The sequence below is a fragment of the Chiloscyllium plagiosum genome, unplaced genomic scaffold, assembly GCF_037043375.1.
Source record: "Chiloscyllium plagiosum isolate Xiang-an unplaced genomic scaffold, Cpla_swu_hap1 HiC_scaffold_23, whole genome shotgun sequence".
Classification (NCBI taxonomy): Eukaryota; Metazoa; Chordata; class Chondrichthyes; order Orectolobiformes; family Hemiscylliidae; genus Chiloscyllium; species Chiloscyllium plagiosum.
The window spans coordinates 57,232,474-57,257,457 of NW_028270161.1; the positions used below are offsets into that span (position 1 = coordinate 57,232,474).

At 41.6% G+C, this 24,984-nt stretch overlaps 1 protein-coding gene across 1 annotated transcript; it reads left to right on the forward strand.

Moving 5' to 3' along the window:
* Window positions 1-1,370: 1,370 nt before the first annotated feature.
* On the forward strand, window positions 1,371-24,885 carry LOC122561558 (diphosphoinositol polyphosphate phosphohydrolase 2-like). Its single transcript, XM_087999706.1, has 4 exons — window positions 1,371-1,477; window positions 10,304-10,348; window positions 12,487-12,571; window positions 22,868-24,885. Exons 1-4 carry the CDS (start codon window positions 1,424-1,426, stop codon window positions 23,071-23,073), a joined length of 390 nt encoding a protein of 129 aa, XP_087855832.1. The 5' UTR covers window positions 1,371-1,423; the 3' UTR covers window positions 23,074-24,885.
* Window positions 24,886-24,984: the final 99 nt, after the last annotated feature.

Here is a 24,984-nt window from a genome sequence, read left to right on the forward strand (position 1 = left end):
AATAAGAGTATATCCACTTTGGTAGTAAAAACGAAACATCAACTTCACCACCTGGATGCTGCCTGGCTTGCTGTGTTCCCCCTGCCTCCTGCTTGTCTACCTTGGATTCCAGCATCTGCTGTCTTTTTTTGTCTGTCTCTAAGCAAAAGCAGTACAGCAGACTCTCAGAATGGCAACAGATTGGGACAAGGCGTGGGTGACTGGTGTATAAAGGACAATGAAAATAAGTATGCAGGTGCAACAAGTGGTGAAAGAGGCAGATGGTGTGTTAGCCTTCATATTGCAAGGATTTGGGTACAGGAGCAGGGTTTTTTTTTTGCTGCAATTGTACATGGCCTTGGTGAGACAAAACCTGGAGTATTGTGTGTAGGTTTTATGTGAAAGATGTTCTAGCTATGGAGGGAGTGTGACAAATTTACTAGACTGATCCTTAGGATTGCTAAACTGCTGTCGCCACTGAACATGGGACACCAACCCACAGGAGTTACTGCCCCTCTTCCTGTTGAGTTAGTTGCTCCCATGTGTAATATTGATTGTCTGGTCCTTCATTTCTCTCTCCCGCAAGCATTCTTGAAGTGCAGATTTCTGAGCATCCTGCTGATGCTTATGCTGCCTTACTATATTTGTGCTGTATGTCACCATGCCAACAAAGCTGAGGCTTGTTTGACTGCTAACAAACCGGAGAGCTCTTCCTTTTGAGGGGACCACTGTATTTGTGGTCTTGTCCTACCCGGATGTACCCACAATGAATCACAGACAAAAAAGATAGAAACTGGATTGATCTTAATAACTGTAAGTTGTCTACATTTCACAGCCATGTAGCAAGGTGCTAATCACTCTACCTAAAGGAGCAGCGCTCTCTGAAAGCGGTGATTTCAAATAAATCTGTTGGACTAAACCAGGTGCTATGACTTCTGACCTAATAATACAGGCCTTCTCAACAGTTGGCTTTTATCCTCTCCTCTCCTGGCATGCTATTAACTAATTCTACTGTTAAAATAACTGCAGTAGCCTCTGCATCTAACCCTGTAACTGGCTAACTTAGTTTTTAAAAAAATATCAATTTGTGTAGGAAGTTAGAAACTGGAATAGACTATTTATCTCAACTTTTGAGTGCTGGAAAACTGAGTGAAACTTGCATGCAAGTTTAGGATGTGCTAAAACATTCTGTCCTAGCACTGTTGCTTGGAAATGAGATCTTGTGGGAATTGGGTGCCAAGTGTGTATTTATTTGAGCTGAGCATTGAATTTACATGTATGTTTTTTTTGCCACTGAAGATTAGCATAGCAATTCCTTGTATGCAGATCAGTGAAGTGTAATCAGAGTGTTAAACTTTTGACTGAGAATTTTTTGCCTCTCCTCCAGGTGCTGCTAGTCAGTAGCAGTCGACATCCAGACCAATGGATTGTTCCAGGTGGAGGAATGGAGCCTGATGAAGAGCCAGGTAGTGCAGCAGTGAGGGAAGTGTATGAAGAGGTACGTATGTGATGCTGTAGAGGATTCTGCCTCTAGTATTTCCACTTTTTCTGGTCAATATATACCTCCTTGATTATTGATGTACACCAACTTGTTTTCACCTCTTTAGTGCTTATTTTAAATTAAGATTCTTTTAAGGCAACCTGTCTTCTGATTATAATGGACTACACAGATGTCTCCTCTTTAATTTGGGGCAAGATTAGCAGTGATATGTCAGCCATTTTATGATGTATCTTTGTAATTTTAATCCCCTGTTCCATTCTCTCTGATTAGTGGCTGTGATGGATTCATGTAGAACTTCGCAACTGAACACATTTAACTGCCCACAAGGGCTGTATGGCTCATTTTTATTTGTTTTGCTCGGTGTTGTTTTAACTTAACCAGTATTCAACAGTTGCCGTGGCTGAGCTAAATGCAAAACCTTTTTTTCTTAATCCTATGACCAACACAGTATTTTGGCGCTTGCCTTTCGGAAATGTTCAGAATGACCAGCTTTTAACTTGCTGCTGATATGCTTCAGTTAGTGTCTTGAGCTCCTCTTCTTGTAAAATAAACCTTTCACCAAATGCCCTTCTGGCATTCACTCTGAAGGGTTAATTTGATTGTTCTAATCCTCATTAACTATCTTTTCAAGATAATAGACAATAGGTGCAGGAGTAGGCCATTCTGCCTTCGAGCCTGCATCACCATTCAATATGATCATGGCTGATCATCCTCAATCAGTATCCTGTTCCTGCCTTATCTCCATAACCCTTGATTCCACTATCCTTGAGAGCTCTATCCAACTCTCAAATGAATCCAGAGACTGGGCGTCCACTGCCCTCTGGGGCAGAGCATTCCACACACCCACCACTCTGTGGGTGAAGAAGTTTCTCCTCATCTCTGTCCTAAATGGCCTACTCCTTTATTTTTAAGCTGTGTCCTCTGGTTCGGCACTCACCCATCAGCGGTAACATGTTTCCTGCCTCCAGAGTGTCCAATCCTTTAATAATCTTGTACATCTCAATCCGATCCCCTCTCAGTCTTCTAAACTCAACGGTATACAAGCCCAGTCGCTCCAATCTTTCAACATAAGATAGTCCCGCCATTCCAGGAATTGACCTCATGAACCTACGCTGCACTCCCTCAATAGCCAGAATGTCTTTCCTCAAATTTGGAGACCAGAACTGCACACAGTACTCCAGGTGTGGTCTCACCAGGGCCCTGTACAGCTGCAGAAGAACCTCTTTTTGCTTCTATACTCAATCTCTCTTGTTATGAAGGCCAGCATGCTATTAGCCGCCTTCACTACCTGCTTACCTTCATTGACTGGTGTACAAGAACACCCAGATCTCTTTGTACTGCCCCTTTACCTAAATTGATTCCATTTAGGTAGTAATCTGCCTTCCTGTTCTTGCCACCAAAGTGGATAACCATACATTTATCCACATTAAACTGCATCTGCCATGCATCTGACCACTCGCCTAACCTGTCCAGGTCACCCTGTAATCTCCTAACATCCTCCTCACATTTCACCCTGCCACCCAGCTTAGTATCAGCAGCAAATTTGCTAATGTTACTATTAATACCATCTTCTATATCATTAATATATATTGTAAAAAGCTGCGGTCCCAGCACTGATTCCTGTGGTACCCCACTGGTCACCGCCTGCAATTCCGAAAGGGAGCTGTTTATCACTGTTTCCTGTCAACCAACCAATTTTCAATCCAAGTCAGTACTTTGCCCCCAATACCATGCGCCCTAATTTTGCACAGTAACCTCCTATGTGGGACTTTATCAAAAGGCTTTCTGAAGATCCAGGTACACTACATCCACTGGATCTCCCTTGTCCATCTTCAGAGATACATCCTCAAAAATGTTAACTTCTGAGGGCTATTAGTAAAACTGGGGGGGACAAAATTAATCATTTCTGTAGATAAGTGTGTTGGGCCAGATATTCATGCCAGCTGAACTTTTGAATTACCAAAGTCTAATAATCGGTACCATTTCTTATTCCTTTTTGATACCGAAGTTCTGTTCCCAAATATAGCAAGATGCTTGGGCTGGCAAGTGACAAGAAACACTCATGCTACTCCTAATGCCAGGCAGTGATCATCTCCAATAAGATTTGAATCTAACCATTGTTGTGGTTCTGTTCGCCGAGCTGGAAGTTTTTCTTGCAAACGTTTCGCCCCCTGGCTAGGCGACATCATCAGTGCTTGGGAGCCTCCTGCGAAGCGCTTCTTTGATGTTTCCTCCGGTGTTTATAGTGGTCTGTCCCTGCCGCTTCCGGTTGTCAGTTTCAGCTGTCCGCTGTAGTGGTTGGTATATTAGGTCCAGGTCAATGTGTTTGTTGATGGAGTTTGTGGATGAATGCCATGCCTCTAGGAATTCCCTGGCTGGTCTCTGTCTGGCTTGCCCTATAATGGTAGTGTTGTCCCAGTCGAATTCATGTTTCTTGTCTGCGTGTGTGGCTACTAAGGATAGCTGGTCGTGTCGTTTCGTGACTAGTTGATGTTAATGTATGCGGATTGTTAGTTGTCTTCCTGTTTGTCCTATATAGTGTTTTGTGCAGTCCTTGCATGGTATTTTGTACACTACATTAGTTTTGCTCATGTTGGGTATCGGGTCCTTCGTTCTGGTGAGTTGTCTGAGCGTGGCTGTTGGTTTGTGTGCTGTTATGAGTCCTAGGGGTCGCAGTAGTCTGGCTGTCAGTTCTGAGATGCTCCTGATGTATGGTAGTGTCGCTAGTCCTTTTGGTTGTGGTATGTCCTCGTTCCGTGGTCTTTCTCTTAGGCATCTGTTGATGAAGTTGCGCGGGTATCCGTTTTTGGCGAATACCTTGTATAGGTGTTCCTCTTCTTCTTTTTGCAGTTCTGGTGTACTGCAGTGTGTTGTGGCCCTTTTGAATAGTGTCCTGATGCAGCTTCGTGTGTGTGTGTGTGTGTGTGTGTTGGGGTGGTTACTTTCATAGTTTAGGACTTGGTCTGTGTGTGTGGCTTTCCTGTATACTCTTGTAGTGAATTCTCCGTCTGGTGTTCTCTGTACCATCACATCTAGGAATGGGAGTTGGCTATCCTTTTCTTCTTCTCTTGTGAATCGGATTCCTGTGAGTGTGGCGTTGATGATCCCGTGTGTTTTTTCTATTTCCGTGTTTTTAATGATTACAAACGTGTCATTGACATATCTGACCCAGAGTTTGGGTTGAATTTGTGGTAGGACTGTTTGTTCTAACCTTTGCATAACTGCCTCTGCTATGAGTCCCAAGATTGGTGATCCCATGGGTGTTCCGTTGATTTGTTCGTATATCTGGTTGTTGAATGTGAAGTGTGTTGTGAGGCACAAGTCCAGTAGTTTAAGTATGCCGTCTTTGTTGATAGGTTCAGCGTCCTGTTTTCTGTTCTGTATGTCCAGTAGGTTGGCTATTGTTTCTCTGGCTAGGGTTTTGTCAATCGAAGTGAACAGTGCCGTCACGTCAAATGATGTCATGGTTTCTTCTTTGTCTATGTGTATATTTCTGATGATGTCCAAGAATTCCTGTGTTGATTGTATAGAGTGTTTGGATCCGCTGACCAGGTGTTTCAGTTGGTCACACACAAACGAAGCTGCATCAGGACACTATTCAAAAGGGCCACAACACACTGCAGTACACCAGAACTGCAAAAAGAAGAAGAGGAACACCTATACAAGGTATTCGCCAAAAACGGATACCCGCGCAACTTCATCAACAGATGCCTAAGAGAAAGACCATGGAACGAGGACATACCACAACCAAAAGGACTAGCGACACTACCATACATCAGGAGCATCTCAGAACTGACAGCCAGACTACTGCGACCCCTAGGACTTATAACAGCACACAAACCAACAGCCACGCTCAGACAACAACTCACCAGAACGAAGGACCCGATACCCAACATGAGCAAAACTAATGTAGTGTACAAAATACCATGCAAGGACTGCACAAAACACTATATAGGACAAACAGGAAGACAGCTAACAATCCGCATACATGAACATCAACTAGTCACGAAACGACACGACCAGCTATCCTTAGTAGCCACACACGCAGACAACAAGCAACATTAATTCGACTGGGACAACACTACCATTATAGGGCAAGCCAGACCGAGACCAGCCAGGGAATTCCTAGAGGCATGGCACTCATTCACAAACTCCATCAACAAACACATTGACCTGGACTCAATATACCAACCACTATAGCGGACAGCTGAAACTGACAACTGGAAGCGGCAGGGACAGACCACTATAAACACCGGAGGAAACATCAAAGAAGCGCTTCGCAGGAGGCTCCCAAGCACTGATGATGTCGCCTAGCCAGGGGACGAAACGTTTGCAACAAAACCTTCCAGCTCGGCGAACAGAACCACAACAACGAGCACCCAAGCTACAAATCTTCGCACAAACTTTGAATCTAACCATTGTGAATGGTTGACTATTAATGCCATTGACCAGAAACTGAACTGGACTAGCTACATAAATACTTGTGGCTACAAGAGCAGGTCAAGGCGAGGAATTTTACATTGACTAACTGACCACCTGACTCCCAAAGCCTGTCCAATATCAACCAAGCACCCACTTGCCTGGATGAGTACAATTCCAACAACACAAGATTGACACCATCCAGGGCAAAGCAACCCACTTGATTGGTACCATATCCACAAACATCAATTCCCTCCACTACCAATGCTCAGTAGTAGCAGTGTGCACCATCTACACGAAGCACTGGAAATTCACCAAAGTTGTTCTTAGTACTGTTATGAAGCTGTAGGTGTGTTCTGTACCTTTTTTTTAGTTGAAACGTTGGCAAGTCAGTCATGTGACTGACTGCAGGCAGTGTGCTGAAAGGTTAAAATGGCTGTGAAACAAATAGCTGGAGCCACATTGCTATGACCTACACAATTCAAATTGTTGTAATCGTCTTAAATTATGGCCCAAGATAATAAAACCCAATCAAATTTGAATTTTACTGCTTTGACAACCTCAAACCAATGAGACAATCCAATGTTTTGGGGGTATATAAAGCAGGCATTTTGAACAGTTAGCCAGGGAAGCAAAGAGCACTAACAGACTGCCTGCAGAGACACTCTGTGAAGGGTACCTGTTCATGTGAAATCTGTGAAGCAGAAGACAAGAAGGTACGAAGGATAGATAGACAGCTGGCTGGATTTGAAGTTTGTTTGTTTTTTGGTAAGTCTTGAGGGTGTAATCAATCAGTATGTTGTAGAGTGGGAGGTAGATAAATCAATCCGATAAAGGAGGCTTCCATTAAAGGTAGCTTTAATGTTCTATTGTCTTGGAGTTTTAGAATTTTTTTAAAATAAGGGATTTGGGTAGTTCTTTGTCACTCCTACTTCTAACAACAGATTGAGGTGAGCTTTTCTGTCTGGTTTAAAAATAGCAGAAGGGTTTACCCAGTGTTGTAACAGTTCCTTCCAAAATCCTGGAACTCCTCCAGTGGCACTGAGTGTCTCAACATTAAGATGAACTGTAGTGGTTCAAGAAGGTAGCTCAATGTCTCTTTAAAGGCACTTGGGAATGAGCTTGCCCACATCCAGTGAACTCTGCTTTTTTTTTGAAAAAGCAAAACAAAAAGAATTCTTGTGTGCGGTGACTCTTCAGTATAACAATGGCTCATAGAATCATAGATAAAATCCTAGAATCCCCACAATGCAGGTAGTGGCCATTTGGCCCATCAAGTCTGCACCAATGCTCTGAGGAGCATCCCACCCAATGCTCCACATTCTGCTGTAACAAAAAGAACTGCATATTCTGGAAACAAAAAAAATGAAATTGCTGGAAAAACTCAGCAGATCTGACAGAAGTGGAGAGAAAGCAGTGTTAATGTTTCTGGTCCAGTAGCCTTTCCTTCAGAACCTGACTGCTCATGAAAGGCCATCTCAAGGGGTTAAATGATTTCCATTGTAGCATCTTATCTAGAGGATGTAGTCATCAGTGCAGGACTGACCACTAAAAGAAGGCAAGCTACTTGAAGTTGCCAAGAAGTATGTTTTTATAAATGGAGGGTGTTGGATGTAAAATCTCTTCCACACCATCCCACCCTAATTCCTGAGCTTCTGGAGAAGAATGGAGACAAAACATGAGACACTTGTAAATTGGAATTGGATGTGAGGGAGGTGAAACTCTGGTTTTGAGAGCAAAAGTTTAGTACAGGGCGACTGGAAATGAATATAATCTGGTTTGGAGAAGCCATGGTATGTTGAAGAAAAGGTATCTTGCTATGTTGTAAGTCTTTGAACAATGCTAATATTGTCCAGTAGTGCAGAACAGTAAAGGCTGAAGGGCTGTCTTTGCAGATTCCATGTGATGGTCCAGGTAACCTCTGTGTACTAGGTAATGCAGCATGGAGACATCTATCTGCTTTTAAATTGGTAGAACCACTATGCTCAACTAATATGCTGATACTAGCATTGCTGTACTTTAAAGTTATAAATTCTAAACCTCTTTAAAGTCGGGCTGTGAAAACACAGCTGGGCTGTAGCTCCCTCCATAAGGATCAATGTTCAGATCCCCTGAAGTGACAGTAAACCAGAAGGATGTGTGCAGGCAGTGGGGAGGTGGCGGGGGGGGGGGGGTATGACTAGTATAATAGTTTTGAGCAAGATAATTCTTTTAATGTAGAAAATAAACTAATCTGAGTTTTTGCTTGTAAGTTTTCTTTTATAACAAGGACACAACAGAATCTATTGTTTTTGCTCCTGCAATCTTTTCATTGGAAGTAAAATAGATTGACTCTTTTAAACCAGGAATCCAGTTCAACAAGTAATTTGTTTACTGTGCAGGGTAGTTTCAACAAAAGGGTGGTGATGGCAATGTAAACATGGTCACCACCCATTTTTATGAGTCAGTCTCTCTTGATTCCATCCAGCAAAGTACTTTATACGTGAGGCAGGGTGGGAAGGTTTTTGATGTACTGTAACTTTAAAACTGCCCCAAGTAGCAAAGTCTAAGCCTCTTCCCACAACTAGGCTGCATTTCAGGCTGATTGTGGTCATAAACATTTTAAACTGTACAACAGCCAGATTAGTTTTTTGAAATTACAGAAATAAAGGTTTGACTCCAAATTATTGTAAAACTCAACATTCAGCCCTTTCCTAATTTCAGCAGATTGTTATTTCTCCGTATATTGCCCAAAAACTGATTTACGCGAAGCACCTGCTATTCTTCTGCATTAGTTCTAATTGTTTTTTTATTCTTGTGATTTGGGGGAATCTGAGCACAACAGTTTAGTGATGGTCTTGCTTAAAACTTTAGATCTCTAAGGAGATATATGAAATTGGCACTGCACTTTGGGGGGAAAAAAACTGCTTGGATTTACGTAGAGCAGTGCTGTTTAAACTTTTTTCTACTAATTCTTGGAAATTGCCATGACACAACAAGATCTATGGATTAAGAGTTGGGGAAGGAGAGAAAAAGGGGTTTTTACTTTAAAAAGAGCCTCTGTTTTTGTCATTGGCTGAGCTGACTGATCCTTTATCCCCTTCACTGTCAGGACAGATCTTCTGGAATGTGCCTTTTGTAAAGGAAGTCAGGAGAAAGATGCAGTGGTTTTTGTCAATGTTTGTCCCGAGCATCTCCATGATGCAGGACTGTGTTGTACGGTCTGTTCACTGGATGCACACAGAGACAAACATCAACTTTGCCTGGAGGACAATCAACTGGGTGAAAGACACCTCTCTTTGGTCTGTCTGAAGCTTTTTGGTCTTCTAGAACAAGAGTTGAAGTCAACTGAGTACAGACTGGCACATTCCAAGGCCCAGTGCTATGTGCTGAGGAACGCACTAAAGCTGGAGGCAGCTGACAACGAGGCGCAGTCGGGAAAGACCACTATTGATTTTAAAATAACTTTCCTTCAGTAAACATTTGGTTGGGGCTCCATAGTAGCTATAGCTGCCTCCTGAGCTTTTTGACCTCAAAATCTCATCTCTTTTGACTCCCACCAGAAGGCTGTGCCTCACCATTTGAGGAGCCCTGATGTGTTTCGCATTTAGAATTGTCCTGATATTTCGCAGGAACATTTGTGCTGTGGCTCCATCCAAGCAAGGCTAGCTTAAACAATTTCAATCTTAAGTCTTTCTGACCAGTTTGCATGCACAAATCAATGTAACTGAGTCTCCTGTTGGTTTCTGCAAAGTTAGGCAATTATTGAAGTCATTCAGTGTTTGATAAGAGGTTCTGCTCATTTTTGTGAAGGGTGGATGGAATGAATTATTGAAGCTGCAGTACCTACACTTTGCTGTGGGATGAAAAAAGCAAGTGCTACTTTACTGACAGCTGACCAATGGTTGGGGTCAAAGCGACTACAGCTAAATTTAATATTGGCACAGTAATGAAAGTATGACCTTGTTGGTTGTTTTAATGTGGAAACGAGCCTTTTTGATTTGTAGGCTGTTTAACCGTGCGATCCCATGATACCCAGTAATGCCCTCCAGGTTTGCTTGCTGCTGTTCTAATTGACTGAAATAGGTGGTGACAAGCATTCACTGTCCTTTTTCAATGTCATGCACATTTGCAGTGTGCACATCATTTTAAAACTCCTGCTCCTTGTTTCCCTATTATAACTCAATACCAAGACCAGTTTCGAGCATATACACCTAAAGTCAATTCAGCACTAAGCCAGCAACTGAATGTGGCTACACTATGGTGTAGCTGATGGTGGAGCCAGAATTGTTCCCCTGCAGATGCACAAGTTTTCTAAACTGGCAACTTTACTATCACTGTGCAACCAGTTAAAACTGGCCATCTGGAATGTCTTTCTGGAGGACCTATGCTGTCAATTCAACTTTTTTAAACATTTGTTTGCAGGCTGGTGTGAAAGGAAAATTGGGAAGATTACTAGGAATATTTGAGGTGAGTTTTATTGACATTTCAATCTCCGTATTTATCGCGGTATATGACAGTGTCCCACATTTTTTTTACACTTCACAAAATGTGAAAAAATCTCCCCATAACTACTTTTTTGTGTCTGCTTATGAGAACATGATCTTGTGCCTTTTAAAGTCTCCTCCATATTATCAAATCGCTCAAGTTCAGTTTGACAGCAAGAAATTCTAACTCTGGTGCCTCATTCCTATGAATGTGAAATATACATTCTCCAGGAAACTCCTTTTTATCACCCACTTTTTAGTGAGGAACCAAATCCTCTCGCACAGCATTGTCAAACAATTGTCTGAATTTCATTCTTCCTTACCCCTTCTTTCCCACCCCCCCCCCCCCCCCCCCCATCCAATTCTTCACCATTTTTCATGTATCTACTACATTAAGCAATTAAAGATTTGTTTTTTTTCTTTCTCAAAATGTATTTTCCATGTTTGTGTTAATCCATTTTTGCCTGTTCTCCTAACCAGCGTTGTCCATGCCAATTTGCTGTGCTGCCCTCTTTGGTATTGGTAAACTTCAGTGTTCTTCCCTTTTTTATGAAAGTATTTTTGTTTTTTTTTCTAAATTATTTATCCCTGAGCCACTAGTTTACAGATGCCTGTCAGAGATTTCCCTTCATCAGTGCCACTCCTCTAGCCATCTCCATCCTTGTGCCACTCTCTTTGCCAAAGGATTTAAATTTTACAAGTTTTTTTGGTGACACTTAAAAAGCTTTCTGCAATTTCTCAATCTTCATCCACCACATTCGATGTCAATTTGTCACTTTTTCCTTCAGTTTGAAATTCTGTGATCGGGCCATACATTTACTCAGCATTTCTTTAGAAATATTTTTCTACTGCTTGCATTTTTAAAAAAATTATTTCATGATGTGAGCATCAGTGAGATTAGCATGTGTTGCTGTCTGTATTTCAGAATCAGCCACATGACTGTAGGTCTTGATAACATGTAAACTAGACTGAATAAGGATGGCATATTTTACTTCCCTGAAGGACAGTGAATTTAGATATACTTTTTTGTAACATTTGCAGGTTTCAGGGACACCATTACTGAGATTTATTAACTGAATTTAAGTCTACCAATAATAAGCCTTGATTCGTAGTCCAGTGATATTACCAGTGTCTTCCCTGCCTAGGTTGCTGTTTTTCTCTCTCTTTTGTTTGTTTTGGGTATGTCCTGTCAAAATTTTTCCCCCTTCTCCCTCCCTGTTTTGACTTTTTGATCCATGCTCTGTTATCCTTCAGCTACTTGTAGCTGCTCCTAACAGGAGGTATGTTATGGCCTGTTTTGCACCATCGTCCTACATGAAAAGGCTGGTGCCTCCTTCTGCTGCCCTCCACTTTGTCTCCTCAAATCTGCAGCTTTTCAGCCCTGGTCAAAATGCTAATACTTTCTACCGTTTCTGGAGTCACTTTTTTAAAGAGTTCTTTATCTCCTGCCAATTTCCAGCACTTTTCTTTTTGTCTTCTGGTCTGTGTGAATGTCTCCCAATCATCTTGGCATCCGAGTGGGCTTCAGATTTCTATCTCATCTTCGTATTGTCCAGGTTTCTGAGACATTGTTGCTTTCCCATAATGTAACAGTGCAGCTTCTTTTTCTCCCATGTTCACAAAATAATTTCTGGCTGTCTGTTGACTTCAGCATCACATCTGTCAGTCATCCTCAGCAGACAAACGTTTGCTTGTTCCAGTGTAACACCATCCATTCAGATTTTCTGATATTTTGTGTTCATGATCAATCATTATTTGTAAGTTTTATAGATTTTTACTTGATCTACAATACTTTGGTCTGTTCTAAATCTGCAAGTTTGCTCATGCCTCCAGTTTTCACCCCGGAAGCATCTGATTTTCTGTACTAAATAACCTTGTGCTTTTCCCTAACATTTTTGTTTAGAACCAAGCATTGGTCTAATCAAGTTCCATTCTCCTAATGTAATAGGATTGTGGAAAGTACCTTCTGATTTCAGATTCCTGAAGTGAACGTAGATGGAGGGACAGCTCTTGGATGTTCTCTGCCAATTACCCTCCTCATTGGTAGATTTTTGCTTTTGTTCCTCTCTTTTTTTATTTTGAACACTTCTTTTTTTTGTTCTTTGTTTTTCTTTGTAATAGAATCGTGACCGAAAACACAGAACCTATGTGTATGTTCTCATAGTGACAGAAATTCTGGAAGATTGGGAGGATTCTGTTAATATTGGTAAGTTGTAGATGTTTTCACTGTTAATGGAACACTTGGGGAATCCATTACCCCTCAATTAGGTGGTTATGTTTCCAGTAATGTCACTATAAAATTACGGAACCAGGAAGCAAACTGTCTCCAGGTAGGTGTTAGTGAATTTACACACCAGTATATGTTGTTGTGATTTAAATTAGGTGGGGCTTAATGACCAAATGTTGAGCACTGCTTTCAAAAGTAAGTGAAGGGCCTTTAGAATTAATGATTAAATCCTTTAATGCATGAAAACTCTCTCTAATCTGATTTTCTTTGGCCAGGGTGAAGGGAGGAGGAGATTGAAGGAGTAATTATTCCATTTTAACAGTTATTTCAGTGCAGCTCCCAGCAGAGGAGGATAACAGAGCAGGGCTGTTCTTGGGGGAACACATATGGATTGTTTGGGACTGACTTGGAGAAATGAAGGTGCTGGATGTGCTCAGGAATTTACATGCTTTAGAAAGTTGCCAACTGTACGTCACCCGGTCACTTAGATGACCGCTCTTTTTATTTTCTTCTTTCACGCTAAAAGAAGAAAAAGTACTCCTTCATTCAGGTTCATGCTCAGCTCCACCCGAAGGAGTGTACCCTGACACCAGGCAAAGCCGATACTTTACATTTGATTTGAGTTTTGATTTGTTAACTTTGTGCCATCTCTTTCTCTTTGTCCCTCCTTTTGACAGCAATTGCTAATGTCAATATGTAGTTGCATTGTTAATAAACTACCAATTAAATTTCATCAGAAGAGATGAGCAAATTATTTAAAATACCTTTCCTTCCAAATCCCATCCAAAAAAAAAGGGTGTAGGCAAAGAGTGCTTCCATTCCCCTTGAAAACAATTAGAGGAACCTCTATTTCCAAACGCCATGGGCTGGGGCGTACTTTGTTTGGGTAATTGAATGACCAAGAATCAGGACCTTGTGATCTTGTTTGGATAATCGTCATTCAGGTAATCTAGGTTCCTCCTGTATACCATCTTGGATACTGTTTGGGGTGGGGGGGAAAGAGGAGGAAAGGGGTGGCCATTTAGGGGAAAGCAGCAGTGGCCAGGTCAGTGGTGCTACGACTGGCACTGGGACACTGCAAGAAAAGGTAAAGGTAAACAGGACCTTTGGTGATTAGAGATTCGATAGCGAGGGGGGCAGGCAAGATTCTATGGCTGCAAACAGGAACCCAGGATGATATGTTGCCTTCTGGGTGCCAGAATCCAGGAGAGCTGCGCGGCTGCAGAATGTTCTCCAGGAGTAGGATGAGTAGCCAGACATCATTGTGCATGTTGGCACAAATGACATAAGTAGAAATCGGGATGAGGTTCTGCAGAGTGATTAGAGAGCTAGAAGAAAAAAAATAAAAACTAGGATGTAATTGGTGGTAATCTTCGGATTACTTTCAGTGCCACAAACTAGTGAGGTAAGAACAGGAGGATGTGACAGTGGGGGAGCGCTGGTGACCATTGTTCTAATAATTTTACAATAGTTATGGAGAGGGTCAAAACTGGTCCACAGGTTCAAGTTCTAAATTGGGTCAAGGCTAATTTTGATGGAATTAGACAGGAGCTTGCAGGGGTTGATTAGAATAGTTTGCTTTCAGGCAAAGGACCTCTGCAAAATGGGAGGCCTTTAAAAGTGAGATGGCTAGAGTTGAAGGTCTGCATATTCCTATGAGGATGAAGGGCAAGGTTGGCAGGAATAGGGAACCCTGGATGACGAGATATCGAAGCTTTGACCAGAGAAAAAGGCGTGGCTCAGGTACAGGCAGCTGAGATCAAGGGAATCCCTGGAGATATATTAGGGATACAGGAGTTTACTGAAGAAGGAAATCAGGAGGGCAAAAAGGGGGTACAAGATAGCTGAGAATATTAGGGGGAATCTGAAGAGATTCTTTCAGTATATTAAAAGGGAAAAGAATAACGACAGAGAATGGGACCCCTCCAAGACCAAAGTGGACTTGTATGTATGGAACTCAGGAGACGGGCAAATCTTCAATGACTATTTCTCCTGTGTTTACTGTGGAGAAAGACATGAAGACTTGGGTAGTTACTGGTGATCTCTTGGACAGTCCATCTCCCATTTAAAGGTGTTGAATGTATGAAGGTGGATAAATCTCCTGGTCCTGACCAGATATATCAAAGAATCCTGCAAGATGCAATAGAAAAAATTGTGGGAGCCCGAGCTGATATTTTTGCACCGTTCACCGCTGCTCTCAATCCTCTTTGTTGCTACTTCAAAAAACTCAATCAAGTTTGAGACATGATTTTCCACACGCACAACCATGTTGACAATTCCTAATCAGTCCTTGCCTTTCCAAATACATGTAAATTCTGTCCCTCAGGATTCCCTCCAACAACTTGTTCATCAATGACATCAGGCTCATCAGTCTATGGCTTTTCCTTACCACCCTTTCTTAAATAGTGGCACAACGTTAGCCAACCTCCAGTCTTCCAGCACCTCCTGTGACTACTGATGATACAAATATCTCAGCAAGGGCCCAACAATCACTTCCCTAGTTTCCCAGAGCTCTAGGGTACACCTGATCAGGTCCTGGGGATTTATCCCCTTACACATTTCAAGACATTCAGGATCTCCTCCTGTTAGATGGTGACATCTTGAAAAATGTCCATCTATTTCCCCACTTTCTATATCTTCCATGTCCTTCTCCACAGTAAACACTGATGCAAAATACTCACTTAGTATCTCCCCATCTCCTGTGGTTCCACACAAAGACTGCCGTGCTGATCTTTGAGGGACCCTATAGAAGAGGGACAGGAATGGTTGTTGGAGGTTCCTGGTTACAGATGTTTTGGTAAGATTAGGGAGGGTGGTAAAAAAAGGAGGGGGTGTGGCGTTGCTAATTAGAAATGGTATAATGGCTGCAGAAAGTCAGTTCGTGGGGATTTGCCTTTGGAGGTAGTATGGGCTGAAGTCAGAAATAGGAAAGGTGCAGTCACCTTGTTGGGTGTTTACTATAGGCCCCCCAGTAGCAGCAAAGATGTGGAGAAACAGATTGGGAAACAGATTTTGGAAAGGTGCAGAAGCCACAGGGTAGCAGTCATGGGTGATTTCAACTTCCCAAATATTGATTGGAAATTCTTTAGATCAAGTAGATTGGATGGGGCGATGTTTGTGCAGTGTGTCCAGGAAGCTTTTCTAACTCAGTATGTAGATTGTCTGACCAGAGGGGAGGCCATATTGGATTTGGTACTTGGTAACAAACCGGGACAAGTGATGGGCTTGTTAGTGGGTGAACATTTTGGTGATGGTGACCACAATTCTGTGACTTTCACCTTGGTTATGGAGAGAGATAGGTGCGTGCAACAGGGTAGGTTTTACAATTGGGGTAAGGGTAAATACGATGCTGTAAGACAGGATCTGAGGAGCATAAGTTGGGAGCATAGGCTGTTAGGGAAGGATGTTGTGGAAATGTGGAACTTTTTCAAGGAACAGATACAACGTGTCCTTGATATGTATGTACCTGTCAGGAAGGAAAGAGATGGTCATGTGAGGGAACCTTGGTTGACGAGGGAGGTTGAATGTCTTTTAAAGAGGAAGGAGGAGGCTTACATAATGTTGAGGAAACAAGGTTCAGACAGAGCAGTGGAGGGATACAGGATAGCCAGAAGGGAGCTGAAGAAAGGGATTAGGAGAGCTAAGAGAGGGCATGAAAAATCTTTGGCAAGTAGGATCAAGGATAACCCCAAGGCATTTTATGCGTATGTGAGAAACATGAGAATGACGAGAACGAGGGTAGGTCCGATCAAGGACAGTAGTGGGAGACTCTGTATTGATTCGGAAGAGATAGGAGAGATCTTGAATGAGTACTTTTCTTCAGTATTTACAAATGAGAGGGACCGTATTGTTGAAGAGGAGAGTGTGAAACGGACTGGTAAGCTAGAAGAGATACTTGTTAGGAAGGAAGATGTGTTGGGCATTTTGAAAAACTTGAGGATAGACAAGTCCCCCGGGCCTGACTGGATATATCCTAGGTATATGTGGGAAGCAAGAGAGGAAATTGCAGAGCCATTGGCAATGATCTTTTCGTCTTCACTGTCAACGGGGGTGGTACCAGGGGACTGGAGAATGGCGAACGTTGTGCCCCTGTTCAAAAAAGGGAATAGGGATAACCCTGGGAATTACAGGCCAGTTAGTCTTACTTCGGTGGTAGGCAAAGTAATGGAAAGGGTACTGAGGGATAGGATTTATGAGTATCTGGAAAGACACTGCTTGATTAGGGACAGCCAGCACGGATTTGTGAAGGGTAGGTCTTGCCTTACAAGTCTTATTGAATTCTTTGAGGAGGTGACCAAGCATGTGGATGAGGGTAGAGCAGTGGATGTAGTGTACATGGATTTTAGTAAGGCATTTGATAAGGTTCCCTATGGTAGGCTCATGCGGAAAGTCAGGAGGCATGGGGATAGAGGGAAATTTGGCAGGTTGGATAGAAAACTGGCTAACCGATCGAAGTCAGAGAGTGGTGGTAGATGGTAAATATTCAGCCTGGAGCCCAGTTACAAGTGGAGTTCCGCAGGGATCAGTTCTGGGTCCTCTGCTGTTTGTAATTTTTATTCATGACTTGGAAGAGGGAGTCGAAGGGTGGGTCAGTAAATTTGCAGACGATACGAAGATTGGTGGAGATGTGGATAGTGAGGAGGGCTGTTGTCGGCTGCAAAGGGACTTCGATATGATGCAGAGCTGGGTTGAGGAGTGGCAGATGGAGTTCAACCCTGTCAAGTGTGAGGTTGTCCATTTTGGAAGGACAAATAAGAATGCAGAATACAGGGTTAACGGTAGGGTTCTTAGTGAGGTGGAGGAGCAGAGGGATCTTGGGGTCTATGGTCATAGATCTTTGAAAGTTGCCACTCAGGTGGATAGAGCTTGTAAGAAGGCCTATGGTGTATTAGTGTTCATTAGCAGAGGGATTGAATTCAAGAGTTGTGAAGTGATGTTGCAGCTGTACAGGACCTTGATTAAGCCACATTTGGAGTACTGTGTGCAGTTTGGTCGCCTCACTTTAGGAAAGATGTGGAAGCTTTGGAGAGGGTGCAGAGAAGATTTACCAGGATGTTGCCTGGAATGGAGAATAGGTCGTATGAGAATAGGTTGAGAGTGCTAGGCCTTTTCTCATTGGAATGGCGAAGGATGAGGGGTGACTTGATAGAGGTTTATAAGATGATCAGAGGAATAGATAGAGTAGACAGTCAGAAACTTTTTTCCCGGGTACAACAGAGTGTTACAAGGAGACATAAATTTAAGGTGAAGGGTGGAAGGTATAGGGAGGATGTCAGGGGTAGGTTCTTTACCCAGAGTGGTGGGGGCATGGAATGCGCTGCCTGTGGGAGTGGTCGAGTCAGAATCATTGGTGACCTTTAAGCGGCAATTGGATAGGTACATGGATAGGTGCTTAAGCTAGGACAAATGTTCGGCACAACATCTTGGGCCAAAGGGCCTGTTCTATGTCCAGAGTTACCCTTTTGCCCTTAACGCATTTATAAAATCCCTTTGGATTCTCCTTAACCCTCCTTGTCAAAGCTATATCCCCTTTTATCCCTCCTGACGTCACTCTTCAGTATACTCCTGCCTTTATACTCTAAAGATTCACATTGTCTATATCTGACACATGCTTGCTTTTTCTTAAGCAAAACCTCAATTTCTCTTGTCATCCAACATTCCCTATACCTAAGAGCCTTGCCTGACAAGAATATATTGTCTCTGGACACTGTCTCTCATTACTGAAGACTTCCCATTTTCCAGCCATCCCTCTACCTGCGAACATCTGCCCCCAGTCAGCTTTTGAAAGTTCTTTCCTAATAATACTGTCAAAATTGACCCCCCTCCAATTTAGAACTTCAGCTTTTAGATCCAGTCTATCCTTTTCCATCATTATGCGAAAACTAATGGAATTATGGTATCTGGCCCCAAAGTGCTTCCCCTACTGACACCTCTGTCACCTGCCCTGCCTTATTTCCCAAGAGTAGGTCCAGTTTTGCACTTTCTCTAGTAGGTACATCCACATACTGAATCAGAATGTTCTTGTACACTCAACCTCCTCTCCATCTAAACCCTTAACACTATGTGGCAATCCCAATCTATATTTAGAAAGTTAAAATCCCCTTGAGAGCAGAGCAATGGATGTGATCTATACCAACCTGAGTAAGGCAGTTAACAAGGTTCCCCATGGGAGACTGGTTAGCAAGGTTAGATCTCACTGAATACAGGGAGAACTTGCCATTTGGTCGCAGAACTGCTCAAAGGTAAAAGACAGAGGGTGGTGGTGGTGGAGGGTTGCTTTTTCAGGCTGGAGGCCTGTGACTGGTGGAGTGTCATAAGGATCGGTTCTGAGTCCACTGTTTTTTGTCATTTTCTATAAGAACGTAAGAAGAGGTATAGTTAGTAGATGATGCCAAAATTGAAGGTGTAGTGGATAGTGAAGGAGGTTACCTCAGAACAATGGAACTTTGATCAATGAGCTGAGGAGTGGCAGATTGAATTAAATTTAGATAAATGTGAGGTGCTGCATTTTGGAAAAGCAAAACAGGGCAGAACAAACTTAGAGATCCTTGGAGTGCAGTGGGGGGGGAGGAGAGAAAAGAATCCAGACCAAGGGCATTGGTTTAGGGTGAGAAGGGGAAGGTATAAGAGACTTGAGGGGCAATTCTCTCATGCAGAGGGTGGTACGTTTAGGGAATGAGCTGCCAGAGGAAGTGGAGGCTGATACAATTGCAACATTTTTTTTTAAGTCACCTGGATGGGTATATGCATAGGAAGGGTTTGGAGGGAAATGGGCCAAGTGCTAGCAAATGGGACTCTATCAAGTTGGGATATCTGGTCAGCGTGGGCGAGTTGGACCGAAGCATCTGTTTCCATGCTGTTCATCTGTGAATGACTGACTGACTGTCTGACACTCTGAACAAATCAGTCCATTTGACATTTGTGTGCTGCTTTCCTTCAAACTTTGCAATGCCATAATGACTAATCCTGTTTTGATATTTTCTGAATTGAAGGAGCACTCCAGAGTTGAAACAAGGCATAATGGGAAGTTGGCCTTGTCTTAGACAGTCATGTATCATAGTGGGGAGAAGGTTGTGCTGCATTTGTTCAGTGCTGTGGACAGACTATTTCCAATGCTAATTACAGTTTTGGGCACAAATTCTGAAAGGATTCATTGGCCCTTTTGTAAGGGGTACAGTGCATATTTAGCCAGAATGAAACTGGAGCTAAAATAGTTCAACTGGAGGCAGGTTGCAGGTTCTTGATTTTTATTCCCATGAGTGAAAGATCTGATCCAGGGGCTTTACATTTACAAGGATTTGATAGAGCAGACTACAACTCCTAATAAGGATATAATCATCAAACTGGGTCATTGGCCAAACGGCCTCTTTCTTCACTATAACAATGTCTGCACTGGCTCCCTGAACGTATGACATGGTGCCAATATTGTGCCTTTTCCCTGTAAACCTGCACACTGTTTCCGCTTAAATAATCATCCAGTTCCTTCTTGAATTCCCCAGCTGGGTCTGCCTTTGACATTTCCAAGCAGTGCATTCCATAAATATTCACTAAGAAACTTATTTCCTCCCCTCACATTTGCAGTGTTTTGTTTTACAACATACCATGCATTCTAGTTCTCAAATCTTGTGAGCAGGAGTGGTCTTCCATACCTACTCTGTCCTGATCCCACGTGATTTTGAAAATTTCTAAATTTCTATTGATCTTGGTTTTGGTTGGTGGGGGGGGGGGGGGCTGGCACATGGTGTTGGGAAGGACTTGGTGACACACAGGCTATAAAAGCCAAAGGATACTTTGAATTGTCAGGCTGAGTGCATTGAGATGTAGAGCTACAGCAGGGATGAGTGGTTTATTGTAGTTTCTTTGCAAACTTCATTTTTCCCAGATGAGTCTAGTCATTCCTTTAACCTCATTCTGTTAATAAGCTTTCTCTAATTTCATTGCTCTTGTTCTGACCTCGTGTGACTTTGTTGTTTTAATGGCTAGAGCTCTTGTTTGTTTCATTTTCAATCATTTATTGCATTTTTAGTGAACACTAGCTTTAAGCATTGTTCAGACTTGCTCAGCCAGCATGCTGTGGGCAGTGTGGCTGATAGAAAGATGATCATCATCCTGGATATGCATATCTTTTCCTTTTTTAAAAAAAACACTTTCTTTTGTTTTAAAAATGCCTTGATTGAACCTGCAGGCAGAAGTTGAATCCATCAAGAGTAAATGGAAAACACTTGCTACATCTGATTTGTCCTGTCACTTGAGTCTCGTCAAATGCTATAGTCAGGTTTTTGCCGGGGACAGGGAAATTAGATAGGGAATGAATATGATCCTCAAGCCAATTATACTTTCAGAAGCCTATGGGATGAAAACTGAATTTACCTTATTCAGCTCCTGCTAATTAGGGGTCCTAGCTTTACACCTTTTTTCCTCAGACTATTTTTGCAGCCAGTATGTTGGCACTTACTGCAAGCTGTTTGTGGCCTGCATTGAGACAATATATAATTTAAGCTGGCACACTTGCATGATGGGCCCTCAATTCCCTGCTTGAAGGTAGGTTCCTCCTCCAGCAAGGCAGGACCTGAATCCATCCCAACTGGAATGGGAATCAAACCCCATGCAGTGTAGGCACCAATCTGATTCACATCAGCCACCCCAGCCAAGAGTCTGTTGCTGTGGCAGCACACCTTTTCATGCATGTTGTAGTCCTGAGCTATGAACCAAATGGGTCACATGGCTGAACATCTCCTGCTCTTATCCCCTGGCTATCAAGTCCTGGAATATCATTTGTGCTTCTGGCTCAGAGGCAGAGGTGTACCCACTGCACTGCTGTAAGGTCTTTGATTATTAATTCTTCTGTGAGGAAGATGTTTGGGATTTGAATCTTCTGTAAACTTAGTTTAGTTTCTGAAATGTCCATATGGATCCATCTTTCCAGTATTAATGGTGCCCTTATCATAGAATGGCCTCTTGTGCTGGATCTTTCAATTCCTTTTATGTGCGCTGGCTGTTTGATAGAGCTGGCCAATAAAAGTCACCACTGTACACTTTTTTTTTCTTTCCATATCTCTTTACTTTGATCCTTGTTTTATCTACCACTTTTTTTGTTTTTTGAATGTTGCAATTTGAATTTACTTCTGTTAGTCTGTAAAATATATTCCAAATCACAGCTTTTAGAAAACTGTTTCCTCACTTCATTTCCTGATTATTTTTTTTTTGCAATGATATTGTGTTCTGCTGCTTACCTTCTTGTCACTCTCCCATGTCTCTTTGTATAAAGCCAAAGACGCCATGTGCTTATTCACAGCTTTCTCAATTTGTCCTGACACCTTCAGACATCTCTGCAGTTACCTCCAAGGTCTTTCTGTTATGCCCAAATGTAATTATTTAGCTTGTATTGTCCTTCCTCATTCGTCCTCCCAAATAAATCATGTATTGTTAATGTTAATTTCAGAATCAAAAATCCTGGAATTCCCTTTCCAACACTCCAGGGACTAGAGTCTTTCAACTGTCGCTCTTGATTGTCTAACTTGCTATGCAGTTTGAATTTACAAATATATTGGACTCCTACTGAGAACTGCTATCTTTAGTCTGGAGAATGGGTCCAGAAGCTGAATGGTATCTACTTGATATTGCCAGTGCCAAATTAAATTGATTCACTCAGATCTGTGTTTTGAGCAGTTCAAGGAGGCAGCTCATCAACTTCTCCAGGGGGATTAAGATTGGGCATTAATATTAGTCCTGCCAGCAATGATTTTAAAAATTTCATTTTGCCCTGAGGCTGCTCACTTTACAAGTCTGTGTCCTTCTGAAGCCCATTCTTCACTGTATGTGTCATCTGCTGACTCTGAAATTATCTTCTGTTCATGTTAAATAATCAAGAGGTGTGTTTGCAATGTCAATCCCTTTTTTTTGGAATACCAGTTTTCTCCTTGATTTCTGAAACATGAAACATGAGACATAAAAAATGGGCTGATTTTCTTTTTTTCCACTCTGCTGCTTTGGAATCCAGATTCTCCAATCTGGATATTCATGCCATAGTAGCCTTCTCCATGCCTCCCCCTGCACGTGTGCACTCTGTAATGTATACTACACTGTAGTCTGAAAAAGGCTACTGCCATGCTTTATTTCCCTTATTCAATTTTATTTATGCTTTTTTTTTGTTCCACAAGCTTTAAGTTAGCTGACAAGTTTTTATTATATGGTGCTCCTTTCAAATGCTTTTTGAAATTCCTGATGGTTGATATAGCCGAATGCTAATTTAAAAAAAATATTTTGCTTTCACAGGAAGGAAAAGGGAATGGTTTAAAGTTGAAGATGCAATTGAAGTCTTGCAGCGTCATAAGCCGGTACATGCTGAATACTTGAAAAAGCTGAAACTAGGCAACTCCAACACGAATGGAAACTCTCTGGTCGTCTCCAATTCAGTTGACACAACTACTGTTTATGTAACCAGTTCCCAACCTTCAGGGATGTCGTCTGACCTCAGATGAAACGTACATTCACATGTGGCCTTCCTGCTCATGTGCAGTCACGGAGTAAATTGCATTCTGTTTAAGGCAGAATGGTCTAGGTTTAGATTGTATATGTATAAATACTTTTGCATGAGTACTTGCAGTGTTGATATGAAACTTTTTGATGATGTAAAATAGTGTTGAAAACCAAAGCCATACACTGATTTATGTTAGCATTATTTTGTTAGAGATGCCTTGCAGGCCACTAACTGTTTTAAGTTTGCATTATATACAAAGGATATATTTAATCCTACTTCAATTTTACCATGAATAGCATGCCACAGATGTGAAAATGATTTTCTATATTGGTGTTTTACAATGGCAGTGTAGTATCTGATTACTTTCCACATCAAAATTGAGAAACGTTTAAATGAATACTTGGACATCCTATTAGAAAGCCTGATTGCTCAGCTATTTCATCATTAAATCTTGAAGTATGAATTGCCCTTAACAAATTGTTTGGGTAATTGAATAGAAGCTTCTTTTCAAAATTGATCATTTTTAAATGGTATTAATTAAAATGTTTATCTTCTGATTGCTGCATCAGATCACTTTTCAATGTCCCTTTTCTCTGAATTACTGATGTTAAATATTGTTCCTTCTCAACCCCACCCACAATACTCAAAATTCCAACACCAAATAAAATATACTGCCAATTTGGCTTTTGCACTTAATTTATAGATTTTTCCATGCCCTGTACATTTTTTCCCCTTTTCTTGATTTTGCCCTTTGAAATTTCAAAGAGTACAAGAACAATTAAAAGTGTCATCCCATACTTGAGTTGCCTATCTTGCTCTACAGTTGGAGTTTACAAACATATTGGACTCCCTCTTTTTTTTAAAAAAAACTGCTGACATTCTTCTGGAGAATGGAAGCAGAAGCAGAATCATATCTACTTTTAATATTGCCTGTGCCAAACTGAACTGATTCACGCAGATTTGTTTGAGCAGTTCAAATCCATTCACTTCTATGTGTTGGTTGCCTGGATCTGTTTTGTTTCCAAGTTTGTTTGACTTAAATGTCTATACCTTGCTGATGGAGAGATGGAGGATTATTTTGAATGAAGTAACACTCCAGGGGACTTTAGTTTGTGACTGCCCCTCAACTGAAATTTTATAAGACAGTTTAGCAAGATTTGAGATTTTTAAAATTGCAATTAAGATTAATTTTGCATTTTAACTTTAGGCAGGAACTGGAAGTGGTGATGGGTTTATCTTTGCTTCATATGGGTTCTTAAGTATCCAGCCTTTTTTATTAATTGATTCTTGCTCTGCTGGCTATATGAATTCTATGTGAAAGTTTTTTTTAAATTAAAGACCACAGTGCAAAACTATTTTGACAATACTTGTTTGCCAGTATGAAACCTGCTGTACTTGAACCTACTGTATTTGGAGGTGCTCCTTTTTAAACCTAGAATGTTGAGGTTGTTGAACTCCAAGTCTTTGTAACTTTTTTTTTGATCAGAAGTACTCTATCCCAATCTCTTAATTCCTGCTCAGAGGCCTCTCCCCACCTTTTTAAAATGTGGTTCACACTCAATAGTGAGATTGAAGGCAGTAGCCTGAAGACTCCTGAGAATGAACCTGCCTTATCCAGTCACAGCATGTTTTAAGAATTCAATATATATATTATTTGGTGTCACCTATTTTCTAGCTGTGTTTGGTTCACTGTCTTTAAGCTTTCTGTACAGTCCCAAAGACACCATTCAAGAGAGTCTACTGTATTTGATTTTAAAAAAATCATTTTCTTAATGAGACTAATAGTCTTGAATAAAACTGAATTTTGAACAAAGTGTGTTCTATTGCTTCATTCTGTAACTGCTTTTTTAAAATCCCATTTGGGATAATAGACACATGATCACCAGCTGCTCCCTATTCCTGATGAAGGTCT

Coding starts and splice junctions, on each gene's coding strand:
- LOC122561558 (XM_087999706.1), top strand. CDS start 1,424: ATGGAGCCTGATGAAGAGCCAGGTAGTGCAGCAGTGAGGGAAGTGTAT. Junction 10,349..12,486: donor GATTACTAGGAATATTTGAG/GTGAGTTTTATT, acceptor TCTTTGTAATAG/AATCGTGACCGAAAACACAG. Junction 12,572..22,867: donor GGAGGATTCTGTTAATATTG/GTAAGTTGTAGA, acceptor TTGCTTTCACAG/GAAGGAAAAGGGAATGGTTT.